At 36.7% G+C, this 17,348-nt stretch overlaps 2 protein-coding genes across 2 annotated transcripts in view; both read left to right on the top strand.

Moving 5' to 3' along the window:
• LOC142340927 (ubiquitin-conjugating enzyme E2 K-like) overlaps positions 1 to 17,348 on the top strand; it is a 295,142-nt gene that overhangs the window by 191,425 nt on the left and 86,369 nt on the right. The gene's annotated exons all lie outside the window — the stretch shown is intronic.
• Positions 1 to 17,348, top strand: part of LOC142341290 (uncharacterized) — a 194,513-nt gene that overhangs the window by 156,522 nt on the left and 20,643 nt on the right. The window contains exons 13-16 of the mRNA XM_075392209.1: positions 3,087 to 3,280; positions 5,620 to 5,795; positions 7,125 to 7,207; positions 16,479 to 16,535. Of these exons, the coding sequence (XP_075248324.1) occupies positions 3,087 to 3,280; positions 5,620 to 5,795; positions 7,125 to 7,207; positions 16,479 to 16,535 (510 nt within the window). The remainder of the gene's footprint in view (positions 1 to 3,086; positions 3,281 to 5,619; positions 5,796 to 7,124; positions 7,208 to 16,478; positions 16,536 to 17,348) is intronic.

Raw genomic sequence — 17,348 nt, 5'->3', positions numbered from 1 at the left:
CGTTTTATTGCGAAACTCAATCGAGCTCTTGGAAATCAAAATCAAAATTTTAAGCTCCTCCCATGATAGTAAAGACTATATATGTATATGTGGGTGTTTGTGTGTGTTTGGGTGTATGTGTGTTTGCGTATGCGTGTTTGTATCTGTTTGTGTGTTCGTTTGTGTGTGTGTGTGCGTGTTTGTGTTTGTATGTGTGAATAGATAACTGCATGCGTGTGTTTGTATCTGCCTGTGTTTGTGTGGGTATGTGTGTATGTCTGTTTGTGTGTGATTGTTTGTGCCTGTGTTTGTGTGGGGATGTTTTTGTTTGTGTGTGTGTGTTTGCGTGTGTGTGTGCGTGTGATTGTTTGTGCCTGTGCTTATGTGGGTATGTGTGTATGTGTGTGTGCGTGTGTTTGTATGTGCTTGTGTTTGTGTGGTTATGTGCGTGTACGTGTGTGTGCGTTTGTTTGTGTGTGTGTGTTTGTTGGAGTGTGTGTGGCGTGTGAGTGTGTGGTATGTGTAGATATGTATGTCTGCTAAGTGTTTGTTTGTGAGTGTGTGTGCATTTATGAGTATGTATGTGTTGATGTGTGTATGAGTGAGTTAGTGTTTGTGTCCGTGCGTGTATGGGTGTTGGTTGTGGATGTGGTTGTGGGTGTGTTTGTTCATCTGTGCGGACGTGCTGTGCGTAGGCGAGCGTGTGCGTCTGTATATATGGGCGCGTGTATGTGCTTGTGTTTGTGCGCGTGAATGTGCGAGTGTGCCTGTGTGTGTGTCCGTGTAGGTGTATATGAGCGTATGTGTGTTTCATTGTTTTGTTTGTATGGTGTGTGTGATTGTGTGTGTTTCTGTGTGTACGTGAGTGTACATGTGTGTTTTTATGTATGTGCGTGCTTGTGATTGTGTTTGTGTGCGTGTGTGTTTGTGTGTGTTTTTGTTGTGTTTGTGTGTGTGTGTGTTTTTGTGTGTGTATGTGTATGTGGACGCTAGTGTGTCTGTGTTTGATCTAGCACTTGTGTGTGTGTTTTTCTCTATCTGTCTGTGTGTGTGTGCTTTCGGGCGTGTGTGTGCATGTGTCTGTGTGTAGTGTATGTGTGCTTTCGTGGGTGTGTGTGCATGTGTCTGTGTGTATTGTATGTGTGTGTGCGTTCGTGTTTGTGCCTGTTTGCAGGGGTGGTGGGTGAGGACTTTTCGGCCTGCCTATATTCATGATGGCAGTTTTAGCCAGGGGAGGTATTTACTCAAAAGTCCTCCAATTGCAGCTCTCTTACATGGCAATTTAATTCAAGGGGGGTTAATTCCTCAAAAAAACTCCCAATGCAGCCCATTGCAGCCCACTCCTACATGGCAACTTTAGCCAGGGGAGGTAATTCCTCTAAAGTCCTCCCATTGCAGCCCACTCTTACGTGACAATTTTAGTCAGGGACGTTAATTCCTCTAAAGTCCTCCCATTGCAGCCCATTGCAGCCCAGTCTCACGTTGCAATTTTAGTCAGGGTGGGGGGGGGTTTCCTCAAAAATCCTCCCATTGCAGCCCAACTCCTTCATCATTCTATCCCCTCTGAACAAAATACCCCCACACTCTTAAATCAAATTTCCCCCAATAGACAAATTACCCCCCACTCTTAAAACAAAATGGGAGAATTTTATGGAGGACATTCGACCCGGGCATTGTGAACCTTGATTAGCTATATATTCTATGGTCTAGATTGTTTTGTTTCTTGTTAAAGATACTTCTCAATAAAAAACTCTGGGTTTGAACAGTTGTTGTGCTTGTTACGGGATATATGCCCATTCTGCTTTCCAAATTTAGTAACAACTTAACAATTAGTGATGTAAAGCTACATTTCATTTTTGGCTCATTTGATAGTAAAACAACGTCTCTCGGATATTTATCGAACTTGAACTCTTTTGAAGCATTTATACATGACCACTAATTTTCGAACTCTTTGTGCTTTTTCCGGGAGATGTGACAAAAGCGAACAATATTTTAATTTCACGTGGAATTGAAAGAGGCATTTTCAGCTCAAGTTTGCGTAGTTTGTGTGTTTGTGTGAGAGTATGTTTGTGCGTGTATTCGTCTATATGTTTCTGTGCGTGTTTGTGTAATTGTTCGCGTGTTAGTGTGTGTAGGCTAGTGTGGGTGTGTGATCTAGCACTTGTGTGTGTATTTTTGTGTATGTGTGTGTGTTTGTCTATTTGCGCGTGTGTGTGTGCATGTGTCTGTGTGTATTGTGTTTGTGTGTGTGTGTGTGTGTGTTGTGTGTATATATGATTGTTGTGTGTGTGTGCTTTTGTGTGTGTGCGTGTTTGAAGGGGTGGTAAGAGAGGATCTTTCGGGCTGTTTATAATCATGATGGCAATTTTAGCCAGAGGAGGTAATTCCTCAAAAGTTCTCCCACTGCAGCTCTTTCTTACATGGCAATTTTTGTCAGGGGGTTAGTTCCTCAAAAGTCCTCCCATTGCTGCCCATTGCAGCCCACTCTTACCTGGCGTCTTTATTCAGAGAGGGTAATTCCTTAAAAGACCTCCCATTGCAGCCCATTGCAGACCACTCTTATATGGCAGTTTTAGTCAGGGGGTAATTCCTCAAAAGTCCTCCCATTTCAGCCCAACTCTTACATCATTTTACCCCCCCCCCCCTGAACAAAATACCCCCACACTCTTACATCATTAACCCCCATAGACAAACTACCCCCCACTCTTACAACAAAATGGGAGGATTTTAGTGAGGACATTCGACCCGGGCAATGTGGACATTGATTAGCTATATATTACATAGTCTAGATTGTTATGTTTCTTGTTAAAGATACTTCTCGATAAAAAAATTCTGGGTTTGAACAGTTGTTGTGCTTGTTACGGGTTATATGCCTATTCTGCTTTCCAAATTTAGTAAAAACTTAACAATTAGTGAAGTAAAGCTACATTTCATTTTTGGCTTATTTGATAGTAAAACAACGTCTCTCAGATATTTATCGAACTTGAACTCTTATGAAGCGTTGATACATAACCACTAATTTTCGAGCTCTTTGTGCTTTTTTCGGGAGATCTGATTAAAGCGAATAATATTTTAATTTCAGGTGGAATTGGAAGAGGCATTTTCAGCTCAAGTTTGGGAAGTTGTGTGACTCCATGCAGTGCTGATTCGACATCGGCCGCAAGCTTTGAGATAACTGGTATTGGTTCAGGAATCTCTGTACAAGTGACAGTCCGGGCGTACAGAGACATCACAGGATACCCAAGAGTTCTCTCAGATCCGCTTAACATCGTAGCTGGAACCCGACCAGGAGGCCCAGGAGGTGATTTATCAATTGCGAATAATTGTTGCTCTCTGAAGCAAGACTCTGCATAATCAAAGATTCTATATAGTTCAACGTATATCGGGAACAAGAACTCGGGTTCAAAAATTCTATCATGCATCTTTTTAATTGTATCAAGTAATGCCATGTAGTAGGTCAACAAGTATATCAGCCTTCAGTTCTATTTTTACAATTCAAAGAATTTTTACATTTCAAAGAATTTGAATTGTTTTGGTGGGCCATTTTTTAAGATCTGTTCACACATTTTCAAGATTTTTGAATTCAAATTGGAATAATGATTTTGGTCACGCCGAAACGGGAAGTGCAGCAAAAAAGCGAGTGGTATTGCGGCGTGAATTTTTTTCACTCTAATTTTAGGGTAGAGTAAGAGAAAAGTGTTTGAACAAAAGTTCGCTTTCTCGATAGTGGCTTTTTTTTCACATGCAGCATGTATTTTCAATTTTTTTATCCGAATGTTTGTAAATGGTTGTTGCAATTCATTCGTAGTACCTCTTAGGTCTAGTGTTTGGTTTGATAAATGAAAATTCTGCGAATTGGACGTCAGGACTTGTCCTGCTATTTTTTGTAATGCTATTATAAACCTTGTAATGCTTGTAATGCTATTTTTTTGTAATGCTATTTTTGTTCTATAGTCATGAAAACTTGATGGTCACAATGTAACAGCTGCTCGACCAATTATGAAAAGAAAATATTTATGCCGCCCGTTTGTTTTAGCGGGTCCAAATTTTGTTTTAGCAGTTCGTTTGTGCAATTGCATATCCACCGCCTTGACATTGCATTAAAACTTTATTTTAAGACTGCTTGCTACTTCTTCTACTAAGATTGTAAGCTAATACTTTTATTGAGATTGTGAACTAATCTTAGTCTTTTTCAATATCAAATTGCACAGGATTTGCTACAAATCACACTGTACAGGATGACTTTATGTATACCTGTTCAATAAGATATGGAAACAAATCGAAGACAAAAATATATGTCTAACACCAGTTGTGCAAAAAATTTTAAAATTGAGCTTAAGTTGATTTGGCTCTTTGTACTCACGAGATGAGTTAGCAAAACTGGAGAAGTAACCTTTGAATTCCAACTCAAGTAAGGTGAACTTGCACCAAAAACTAGCAAATTTATCACTGTTCGAAAAATTTCAAAACAAGACAGTTGCAATTTACTTCTCAAGAGATTTAAAGCACAAGTCACAGTAACACCTCATTTGCTGCTCAAGTCAGTTCTTTTTTGCAGTAATATTGCTTAGTTATAGGTAGCAAACCGTTTTTGCGGCCTTGTTATTCAGCGCTTCCTATGTTGCCGTTGCAGCACCTTTTTGTTCTTTTTTTCACGTGATTAATTAATGAATTATGAACAAATAAATCAACATTTGGCTCAATATTGGGCTAATGAGACAATTCTATACTGGGGCTAAGCGACAAAATAAACAAGACTACAATAAAGGCAAAAAAGGAAACTTAACAAAACTTTGTATTGAAAACAAGTGCTGTCAAGTCGCTGAAACAAATGGATTTGAAGTTAAATTAATAAATAAACTCAAATATCAGTATCAAAGGTATCAGTAAGAAAATTTTCGTTACATAAAAACTCTTATCTTCAATTGCAAATGCTTGAAATTTAGATGCCTGAAATCTGCGTTTCAAGACTTTTCATACGGTACTACTTTAATTTTTGTAGGATGGGTATCAATTTTTCCAATTTGGTCTTGAGGAGAAAAAATCCATCATCGCATAAATTTTCCCCTAACTCTATGCAAACTTGTTATTTTTGCGATTGACACAAATTTCAGACAGATTTTGCAGTTTCACGGGATCAGATCCACAAGATTAATCTTTTGACCACAACCACGACGTAAATGCAGATAAAACTTGTATCTCAGAACAAAACCTCTCAGACAAATTTTCCGTGTTTTGGAGCTGATGAGGAGGATTGTTAGCGGGGTTCAGTTTCGAGTGACAGGATTTTTACTATAAGAAATCAGATAGTGCAGAATTTTACGGAGCCAAAACATCAAATGATTTTTCAGCAAGGTCTATATGTTGTCTAATGAGATCCCCTACACCATTACGGATTGTAAGCTCAACACGTCACATTTTTTTCCACCTTAGGTTTTCACGAATCACTGTTTTAGCATATTTCTCATTAGTCAGAAAATATATTTGGCGTATGATTGCCACCTAGTCTGTGGTATTTCAGTCTTCGCCCTATTATCAGATTTTCAATGAGGAGCAACCGCTCGTCCTTACCTCAATTGAAAAATGAGGTTAAGCAAGAGAATCGAGGCTGGCAAAATTGAGGAAACCTTAATGTTTTAGTTCTGAGCTCGAGTTCGTGCAGCACTGTGACCCTAATTGCAACCAAACCCTCCACTTGCGAGTGGATCAATTTTTACTATGGCTCCACTAAGAGGAGCTCAATCTCTTGCAGCGACCCTGATCCTTATCTGTTCACTTTCACTTCTCTCAACAGCGGAGTTATTCACCCAGTCGGGGTAAGTTAATCTTTGGTTCTATAGAGGAAGCATAAAAGTGTGACAGTCTTTAGCTCTTTTTAGTACCGATCGTGTAAATTTTTCCAAGCGCTCGCGCAATAATAATTAGAACTTGTATTCTTCTATAAAACTGTCCTTATTAATTTTAATAGAACAATGTAAAATCTTGAATTTTAAGATTTCACATTGGTTGCTTTGTTGATTATTGAGCCAGTGAGATCATCTTCCTTAATTGGAGACATTTCCAAATGGTAGAAAACGCAAGATAAGACTGCAAGAGTCACATTTATATCAACAGGGTCCCGCCAATAGTCACATTTGCTCCCTTCTTTCAATGGCGCTATTCCAAGCTCTGTCTCAATTCCTTCATCTCAGGCTCTTGCCTGCGCTGATGAGTATGTGACTGGCAGGAATTCCAAACAAAGTTTGTTTTGAGTCCACTGAGTTAGTGGCAGTTACCCGGGGGCACTGCGTGGAGGTTACGGATAACGTCTACACCCTGGTTTATTAACCCTTCTCTGAAGGTGTTTTTCTCTGTAATTTGCTTTCATGTCCCCCTGGTGACTATAACAAGAGAGAGGCACAAAAACGTTACCGAGTGACTACCTGGTGACGTTTTAATGAACTCGCGTTGCGATTACAATAGTTGTATAATTTGCGTTACAAAATGCATCACACTGTTGCCGTGATTAGACCAATAATTTGCTACAGTCTTTTATCGCCACTCTCTATATAGTAACCGTGGTGAAAAATAGAAGAATAAACTCGTAGTCTATTAACGAAGCAGACTTCATGGTGATCACTAGGCGCTAACATGTTATTTCACCGGCAAGTTATGAAAATATTGTTGATTAGATTGCTTTGGATGACGCTAAAACCCAGACATAGAGCAATGTGAACGCATTCAGAACGCAACGTATTCTGACTTCATGAATGTGTTGTTAGTATCAAGACAAACCACCTCCATCTGGGACGGTTTATGAATATCGACTAATGATCTGGGATCTTAGCAAAGTATGGAAGAGGAGAATGAGGTTAAAACAGACAAAGAATCACAAAAATTGCAACCTTGACCATATAATTAAAAGAACTTTCAAGTTAAACAAATTGTGTTTCTACCATGTTTTGTGTTGTGAGCTATAGTGGAAGTTTAATTTCGTTATTTTGCTTCAGAAACAACCTTGCTAGCTAATAAAGGGATAGATTTGTGAAATGAACTGAGCTTTGCTCTGAGTGTACTTCAATAATTGTGATGATCCTTTGCTTAGGAAGAAAGGAAACTGTTGTTGAAACTAGTTTGTTGTTGTTGAAACCAGTTTTGTTTTTAAGGTCGGAGCTGAGTCTGAGTTTGGGATTGAATACATCTACAATACCAGTGTCATTACATATTCAAACGCAAATCTTCAGGGACAGTAAGTCAACTTTTCTCTCCCATTTAGTGATCGTCGAGAAAAAAGGAATATAAAAAAGGCTGTCTCAGATTAAATTTCATGAAAAAAAAATACAGATCATCTATCTCCTTATAGAATACGAGAGGGTATAAAGAAATGAATCAAAACAATTAACTACACGGGGCATCAGATAATCTGCATAATTTTTTTAAAAGAAAAATTAAACAGCAGTTTTGTAAAACGACGCCACGCTGTTCAGAGGGAAAAAAGATCAGAAAGGCTAAATCACAAATGATCCCGATGTTTTTTTCTCTGCTGTAAAAATTTATGGCGGCAGCGAAAAGATTTACTGTTCAAACCTAATACGGCTTAACCGATAGTTTTTTCCCCACGGTCATGAGCTATATCGTTTGCGGTTGCGCTACATTTTTTTCCGGTTTCAAAAAAAACCACGAAAATCAACATCTAATAGGAAAATACGCACGATAATAAAACCCTACCTAGTTTGTGGCGAGCAGCGAATTTGGCCGTGCCTAGCGGGCCATGGTCATGCCTTAGCGGGCCATGGAGCTTGATATGAAATATCAGAGCCTAACAAATTCTGATGACCAAACTCAAAAATAATATGGGCGTTTATCTCCCGTTGTGGTTTATTTCCTAATAGAGAAGGACTGGGGTTTTAATGCCTAGACTCAATTTTCTGGGTATAGCTTTTCCTATAATATTCGGTTCCACTACGTGAAAAAAAGTATGAAGATGTTTTTGGCAGGGTGAAATTTTTGTTGAATGAGTAGTATTGAGAACTTACATATTTACCAAACATAACGTGGAGGTGCCACTCTTATCTCCAAAAGATGTGCGTCTCCGCAGTAAAAAGCAAAATTTTCTCGGGTAAGTACACGCAATTTTTTTCACGGATAATTTTCACCATGCGTAAATCACTAGAAATAAATGAAAGCCCGCCTTCTTTCCCACCTTCTTCCATCAAATATCACCCGATTGCATAAGAAAAACACAAAATAAAAAAATCAGTGATGACTGTAAAATATTACCAATATTTTTAGGAATAGAGGCTATACCAACCTTATATGAAATGAAACAAATATTTACGAACAACTCAGACAATGTCTCATGTCATTTTTGCCTATTCTCCCTATTATTTTTTCTTGTTGTTAGACATAAATTTTACACTGTCTTGAAATGTTATCGTCTCCTTAAAAAATATCAAAGAAAAACTGCTTCATCAAAAAATAGCTAATTTTTGATATCCAGTTAGAACTCAATGCGAAAGAAAAAGAGAGTTCTTCGAACATCTACTTATTATGAGTCCTGCTACGTGGAGTCCTGTAATTAATGGGCTCAATTTACTGACATTTTTGGAATGAGATGAGACATTGTTCTTGGAGATATGCCAAGGTTGCTATTTCCGATCATTTAACACTGAAAATCTATTTCATCATTGAACATGACTTTAAGATTCTCTAAAACCATTTAGGGCAGGCTCGATTTTTTTGTAAATTTCTCAATTTGCATTGTGTGGAATACAATAATTATAGAAGTAAATAGTATATTGCCAAACTAAGAGATTGTTTAAGACCAAATTAAAAGATTTTTCTAGGCCGAGAAAACCTGTACTCACTTCCGCTTACTTGAGCAATTACATAAATAATAAAATAAAACTCTAAGTTTTTCGTTTTAACTTTTTTAAAAATGATCATTAGTATAAGTTTATTCTCAATTTTTGTATGTGCACCTCTTTTAGTTTTTAAGATCCAAACTAATTTTTTTGTGGACAAGTGAAACAGACAAGTCACTCTGTTTGTCTTACAGAACATGTAATAATGAAAATGAGTGTCAACAAAAACCGTTCTTGTGATATTGTTTTGTGATCATCGAAGAATTTTGTTTAATGAGGACTCTAAATTAACAAAAATAATTTAAAAAACTTCCTACTTCAGAAAAAAAACAGTTAAACGTAGGAAACTGTCTTTTTGCTCAGTTTTAATTGTAGAACGATAATTTAGGGAACCTTTGGTATGTTCAGAAAACGACATTATGTACTTGTTTTTTTCATGATTACATAAAAATTCCCTTAATGTGAAACAATGAGTCCCCATCAATCCTCAACCAACTTGCTACGTTTTTAATTTTCAAAAAAATAAGAAAATCATATTTGTTCAAAAAGTATTGTCAACGAGATAAGCAAGAAAATTCAATAAATAAAAACAGTATCTTTAGAAAATGTATGCTCTTTAATTTTTCTTTGAAAGTATGCTTCAAGTCTCCTTAAATAAAACATTATCATTTCTTTGACTATGTTTTTAAACAAAAAAAAACTCAAAAATTTATGCGGTGAAATGATAAATCATAATGAGATCAATCATAATAAAGCTTTGCTGAATGAAGCTAATGAAGCATGCCGAATCCTTTGAAACAGAACATACCGAAGCTTTGCTACGTTAATAATATGCCGAGCATTTCATAGGCGCTTTTGTTTGCTCGGACCTCAGGACGAAGGCGGCCGTAGCTTGATCATATTTCAAAATTTGAGAAATGATGTGAACAGGTGATCCGATTATAACCAAGGTTCCGAAACAATCTTTTCGTAAAATTTCTGTGGAATATACATTGAGCAAATATTGCTGTTGCATTTTGCACAATTCTTGTTTTCTGTTGTACTGCCTAGTTTTAAACTTAATCCAATTGCGTCAAGTCTGACGTTAACTATTTAGAGATAGGAGATTGCGTCGCGTTTGCCAGTTTATCTACGTAGAACTTCGAGTGCTCCCTTTTTGCGCCGCGATTGACTATTTGAGTCAATTAACTCACTTTTGAAGGGCAGTTTGTAAAGTTTAGTTACAACTGAAAATTAGCAGTAGAATTGAAAGAATGAAAGATATTTTACAGTTTTAATCACAAGAGGAAATTAAGGTGATCATGAGTTGATCACAAACAGTGACAGAAACTTCAAATTTGTCTATAGCGGGAACAGAGAGTTACCTGTCTAAGATATGATTGAAGTTAAGATCAAATCTAGATTTTCAGCAAAAAAAAATAAAGGTAAAATGAACTAAATTGTGCAATGACTTAAATGGAATTGAACTAAATACGGTAATGAATACTGAGACCTATTTTCAGTCCGTATGATGTTTCCCCGTTTTTAAGGAAATGATAGTAAATAGTAAAAAAAACTTACTATATAACTAAAATCAAAGTTAAAAAAATCAGTATTTTTATAGAAAAAATTTTTATAGTGAATCTTATAAAAAATTTATTTTCTTAGTGAATTTTAAAGTAAATAAAATAAAAAAGTTAGTACTTTTTTACCGGTTAAATAGTGTTATAATATTATTTTACTAACTAAACATATGTTTTTAACAACTCTTTTAGTTTGCTGACTCCGTGACCTTTGGTTGTGCTTTTCTTTTGGCGTTGAGTTATACTTATCGAAGAAGATTGAGAGTCCGACGGGTCGCTAGTTTGAATTGGCTTTTTACCTTTTCTTAGGATATGCATCAGTTGCGGTGCAGAAAACGCTGAACTATTTGGTTGAATTGGAGGCGTTGCATTTGCTTGTTTGGGGCTGAAAATTAGGACATGCAGGTCGGGTCTATCTTCAAATGCATCATCGTATATGGGATTGCGGCTTGGTAATCGCAATTTCAGGACTCTTGCTACATTGATTGTTGTAGATATACACAATCTAGCGAAAGAGACAACATTAACATCGTCTGCTTGCTTTTTTAACCTCTTAACATTTTGGCTCCCAAGATTTTTTGTGATATATTTTTTTATGGTTCCGAATCTTCTGCTCCAATTTAATCTTCATTTATCTTTGTTGGTGTTCGTTCCTCATTGTGTGCCAAATCTGTTGCTTGTTTGTGTTTTGTGCCAAATTTTGCTGTGTCAGAGTTTTTGACACTGACCTCGGTTTATTTGCCTCTTTAATAACAATTGTGGTGGGGTTAAGTTTCCCCTCAGTGCTATCAAGTGCTAAGAGTTCGTAAAATCGGTCGAGGTTTTGTTTTTGTCTTCTCGTTGCCTGGACCGTTTTGGCTCTTTTTGCTTACAACCTGCACTCTGTCCTGGGAATTGGCCGTGAAATTCCTGCCGTCAACATAAATTGCTCTCATCGTCCTACATTTTCCATTGCTGGGCTTGCGCTTTGGCATTCGCAGCGCGAATAACCTTTTCTACTTCCTATCTAGCTTGAACTAATCTAATACATATTAGGCTCCGTGAATATATATATATATATATATATATATATATATATATATATATATATATATATATATATATATATATAGAGAGAGAGAGAGAGAGAGAGAAAGAGAGCGATTTATTTACATGTGGGCTGGATGTGTTATTTTTGTTTCTATTGTGGGATATGTAGAATATCTATCAGTGCCTACTGAGAAGTCTTGTTCTATTCCTTTTTCACTTTGGGCAACCAAAATCTATTTGTAGTTCTTCGTTCGATTCAATACAACTAATTAGTGGTGACCATATGCTATTCGGATTCACTGGTGGTAATTTTTAACCAACATCCGTGCAAGTTTTTCAATCACTAGCTTTTTCTATTATATAGCGTTGGATGTAGGGCCAACAAATGTTCTGGGCTAGCAATAGCATCGCAAAAATCCTCGGATGTGTAGAGTCGATGTCCTCCAGTACTGCATATTTAAATGCCTTGGGAATTCCAAATCTTCCGTCCAGGCATAGGCGTCCATTTTTTGTCCCTCTACTATGAGTGATTGTAGGGGCTTATTTTCTTTAATCTGTTTTCGATATTTCGTAGTACACAGTCGCAACCTTTCTTAAAATTTGAGTTCTTCCCTGTAAACAATTCAGGCTTTTTTTGCTGAAAATTTTCTAATTGTATCCAACAATCGTTGATGTTCTGTAATATCCAAAGTATTGGTTGAGGGGCTGGTATCCGTTGTTGATAAATAAATCGTACCGGGAGTCGTATTTGTTGGTGAGTTAACAACTCTTGATTTGGTCGTGAGTTAACAACTCGAGTTTTTGATGATTTTCCACGAAGCAATTTCGGCGATGATGTTTTCAGATTTGAAATTGTGTATTTACTTAAGGGCGATTTATGGGCAAAAAGCTCGGTGTTTTTGTGTGCTTGTTATTTTTTGTTGTTTTTTCGCGCTTAATTTAGATATTTTTAAGTGGTTGATTGATTTATTGTCAAATATAGGGCTTATTGCGCTTAATTATTCAGACTGTTCAAATTCGTTGCTGTCTTACTTCTATGAGGCATTTGCAATGAGTTTGTTAACGAAATTTGTTTTTCAATGGCTGAGCATTTAGTGCAAGTTGTCGTGTTGAACGATATAAGGGCAATTGCGGGGGGATTTGCGTATTTGAGTTGTTTTTAATACAATTAGATGGTAGTATAAATTACAAATGACGACATAATTGAATTTGGTGGTTGTTGTGCGATTAACTTCTTCTTTAATTGTAAAACATTGTCTGCAGAAATAGTCGTTTGCTGTGAAAACGCCTTGTTTATTTTTGTGATGGGGGCATTGCGCTTTCTTGTGATGTTAAATTTTTGTAGGACTGATGCTTTAGGTTGAACAACCTGTTTAAATGGATATCAAATTTTTGAGATAGCTGCGACTACAAAGTGTTCATCATATGTCAAAAACTTTTTGCTTTCGCAAAAGGGTTACGAGAAATATAGTCGACTAAACCCATTTTCTTTCCAGGCATGTGTTGGATAGTAAAAATTTAAGGAAGTATTCAGTCAATCCATTGTGGAAGTCTGCTGTTGTAGGATTTGTTTGGACGATGTTCTGTAAGTATTGACAATAATGCTCAATGATCAGTAATTCCTGTGAAATCTTTACCATAAAATTAGTAATTGAAATAGTCATTAGACCATACAAATCCCATTAACTCTAGCTCATCTAGGCTATTTCGTTCCTCTGTGTTGTTTAGAAAACGAGAAGCAAATGCAAGAGGTTTGCATCCGTCTGGAGTGTTTTGTGCAAGTGCGGGGCCATGTCTTGAGCGTGAAGCTTCTCAATTTGCTCAATTATCCAGTTTAGGTTTTTAGTGACAATGTTCGTTACTTTGTGGTATTTTGTCTTCAGTTACATTAGAGTGTTTGGTGTGTGTTTCAGTCGAAATAAATTTTGTAGTGATTTTTAGTAATGATCTCAATGAGTGGCGAACTTCTGCTAAGTGTGGTATGAAATTGCTAATATGAAGTACTGAACCGAGAAAAGATCTTAATCGTTTAATTGTATTTGGGGCTGGAATTGTGAAAATAACAGCAGCTTTGATTTCGAGTGGCAAAATACCTGTCTGAGTAAGTTGGTACACCGGCCATTTAATTTCTGACTTAGCCAAATAATATTTTTGAAAATTGATTAGCCAATGATCAAAATTTAGTCCTTTTAATGACATTGCATGAATAGCATTTAATGACATGAGCAATATGTTCGGATTCTGATTCAGTACTAACTATTATGATATTCTCTAAGAAACAGTAGGTTTTTTGAAGACCTATAAGTGTGTAATACATTGTTTTTGAAGGTATACAAGCTGGCATATGAGGCCATGAAAAACAATTTGGAACCTGTTTGTAACTGTTGATGCACCACAAGTATTGTTAAAGTTACAATGTTTGCTGTGTATTTTAGTTGTAGTTGTAAATGAATGCATATTTAAGGTCTATAGTTGAGAAATATGCTTGTTGGCCGTTTTTTGTATTCGTTAATTGTCGTGAAATAGAATCAATTAACATTTCTTTGTTAGGCTCTCGATTTTCTTCATGAATTAATTTTTGATGGCTTTAGAATCTAGTGCTAGTTTTATTGATTGGTCTTTCTTTACTGTAATTAGAATGGATGAAATGACATTTTCGCTACATCAACTTGTCAACTTTTCGATATGGCCCTCCTTTTGTAATCTGTCAAGTTCAATAGTAACTATAGGTTGTAAGTTGATGAGAACGCGACAAATTTTGTGTTGTTTTGCAGTGAACATTTGATGAAATTATGATTTAACAATTCGTGTCTTTGATAATCCAATCCGTAAAACTAATTCAGGAAATTAACACGCAATAGCCTCTTTCAGTTTGCATGTAGAATTATCTATAATTTGTATAGATAATTATGGTTGTTGTTGGATAACTGTTAGTCCGACGCTATTGAAAAGGTACCGTCCTATGACATTCTTATGACCGTCGTCTACCAAAGTGAGACTTGCATCCTCACAAGTCCAATCGTTGTAGGAGACAGCTGTGGCTAGTTCTTCTAGGACCTTGATTGGTTCGTTTGAGAAAGTTTCCAGTGCTTCTGATTTGTTGAAGTGTTCCATTGAGCTGTTGGGGTAGTCTTTATGAGGTTACTAAGATTCTTCAGATGATGCTACACACACAGCTGGATTCAATCTTTGAGATTGAAGAAATAATACCAAACTGTATTTTGGCTTTAAGTGTTTCGATAGCTCCAACATAGTTGCCCGAGTCACTATTGTAGTTGGAGTCGTACAATTGTTCTTGTCATTCTCTGTTACTGGTTATGTAGCTCAATGGTTCCTCGTTATTGTTTTTATCAGGCATTGATTCAATTTGATTGACATTAATTTGTTGTGGTTGTGATTTTTGGATCTGTGACTTTTTGGGGTTTTTCCATCTTTGCGAAATGATTGGAAATTCCAGCAATTGCATTGTTTTTTTTGCAATGCACTTTAGTTATTGGTTATTGATCCAGCGTTGTCGGCAATTGGTGCAGACACTAGTGAACCTGTTTTGGTTAAAGGCATTAGAGTTGCGTAACTCTGCTTTTGTTGTTGGAAGTTTGCGGTGGGATTACAATTCCGTTAGTTGTTCACTATATTTACTGACTGAGTTTTGCTAATATTTAGATTTTGTTTGATTTTTTGATTATTTTGCTCGTCCATTTCCAAACGAATTGCTATTCCAAACACTTTAGTGGTTGTTACTGTTCTTTTGAGAAGTTCCATGTAGCGTCTCACAATCTAGCATGTTCAGAATGAATGTGTCGCCTATGAGTGTAGTTTCTTCGTCGCCCAGACTACAATTTTCGGCTTCTTTGGTAAGTCTTCCGTGGAAACTATCCACAGATTTTTCATTCTGTTGTTTTCAGGAGAAAATGACGAATATATCGTATATAATGAACGGGTTTTTTCTGAAAGAATCTTTATGATTTTCCATATTTTCTTCAATGTTTCGTTTTCAAAAAGAGAATGTGGGTGCTTACTTGGAAAGATTCTGCATCCATCGGTCCCAATGCAGGGGTAGAGGAGAGAAGTAGTCTTTTGGTCACAGATATCCCATGGTTTTCTCCGCAAAGACGGGCCAGTTTCGTCGATTGTCTTGCATCTGTTCTGCCAAGTTACTTTAAGTTGTTGATTTCGGATTTTGTGGTCCCTTTCCGTTGTTTGAGTATGGTTTTCAACTGGCTCCTCATATAATGGTTCTGGTAGGTAGACAACTCCTGAAGGTTGTCCGCTTAGAAGAAACCCGGGAGAGGAAATCCCTCTTTCGCTCTTAGGGCGAGTTTCTATTGCTGAGGCCACAACTCCCAAGTGACAGGTGATGTGATCATTATTTTTCCTCAAAAGGCATCTATGCGAATAGGGGTTTCTCTTGCGTCAACTGCTGACTGCTTCATGTTGTACTGCCTAGGTTTATACTTCATCGAATTGCGTCGCGTGAAGTTTTTTTATTTGGAGGTAGGAGATTGCGTCGCGTTAGATAGTTTACTTAAGTAACACTTCGAATGTTACTTTTATTATTGGGAGTTTGCGTCGCGATCGACCATTTAATTTTCCTAACTCACTTTTGAAGAACGATTTGCAAAGCTCAGTTACAACTGAAAGGAATCAGTACAATTAGGAGAATGAAAGATATTTTACATTTTACACACAACAGGAAATTGAGGTGATCATGAGCTGATCAGGAACAGTAACAGTAACTTCAAATTTGTTTATAGCGTGAACAGATAGTTTTCTGTCTAATACTTGAACAAAGTTAAGGTCAATGCAAATTCTTCGATTAAAATAATTTAAAGGAAAAATGAAATTAATTTTGCAATGAATTAAATGGAATTAAACACGGTAATGAATATTGATATCAATATTCAGCCCGTATGATATTTTCAGTAAAAAATTCCCGAAAAGGTTGATAGTGATTTTGCTGCAAAAAAACATTGATTAATGAAGACATTGCTAATTAAAAGCCAAAGTTGCCCTCTTAGATCCCTTGATCGCTTCTATACCTACTGAGAGAATTTTGTCGTTTTAGAATATGCATCGTTACTTCGGATCCTGTAGACTCTGGTTTTCCTGGAACTATCGATCTGTGAGTAGAAATAACCAAAAATGTAGTGCAAAAATGTAATGCAAGGTCTGAATTCAATATCTTTCATTGATTGATCTTATATATTTTTCCTTTTGTTAGACATCTATCGTGCTTCCAGCTTGAGATGTAGAGGCTTGATATTGATTTTCTTTACAATCCTTTTTTTTTATTCCCAAAAGATTCTGTTAAAAAAGGCGGTCTGATCAAATACCTCAGGCAAACTCAAACCGTTATTTTGCAAGAGCTTCAGAATTTAGATAACTGTGCTGTCGTCCGCTTACGATCATATAGATACCGTCTGACTCTCCAGATGGTCCTGGAATTGAACATGTTGGAATCTTTGCGTGGTAATAGTGCAATCTGCTAATTCTGTTGCCTTGGACCTTCTGTGTACAAAAGTGACAACCCAGTTTAAGGTCAAGCCTGAAATCACATTTGATCAGACTATCGTAAACCCAGAACTTTGTCTGCGCTTGAATTGCGCTCGAAACCACATGTGATCAGCACACCAAAGACCCGAAATTTCTCTGGTCAGACAACTTCTAGACCATTGTCCAGAATTTTGTCCGAACCTGGTCGAGACTATTTCTAGACCATTGTTCAGACCATTGAGCGTTCGAAACTGCCTCTGATCAGAAGAATATGTATATATATATATATATATATATATATATATATATATATATATATATAAGTGAGCCAAAAGATTGACATTATCCAGAATCTTTTCTTTCTGAAAGGCATCATCCAAAGGCCTCTAAGTATTATCGAAAAACTATCTAATCTGATAGAAAAAGCATTATAGTAACGCCA

The sequence above is a fragment of the Convolutriloba macropyga genome, chromosome 6 (genome assembly GCF_964194025.1).
Source record: "Convolutriloba macropyga chromosome 6, txConMacr16.3, whole genome shotgun sequence".
NCBI lineage: Eukaryota > Metazoa > Xenacoelomorpha > Acoela > Convolutidae > Convolutriloba > Convolutriloba macropyga.
This window is presented reverse-complemented; position numbering and strand designations above follow the sequence as displayed.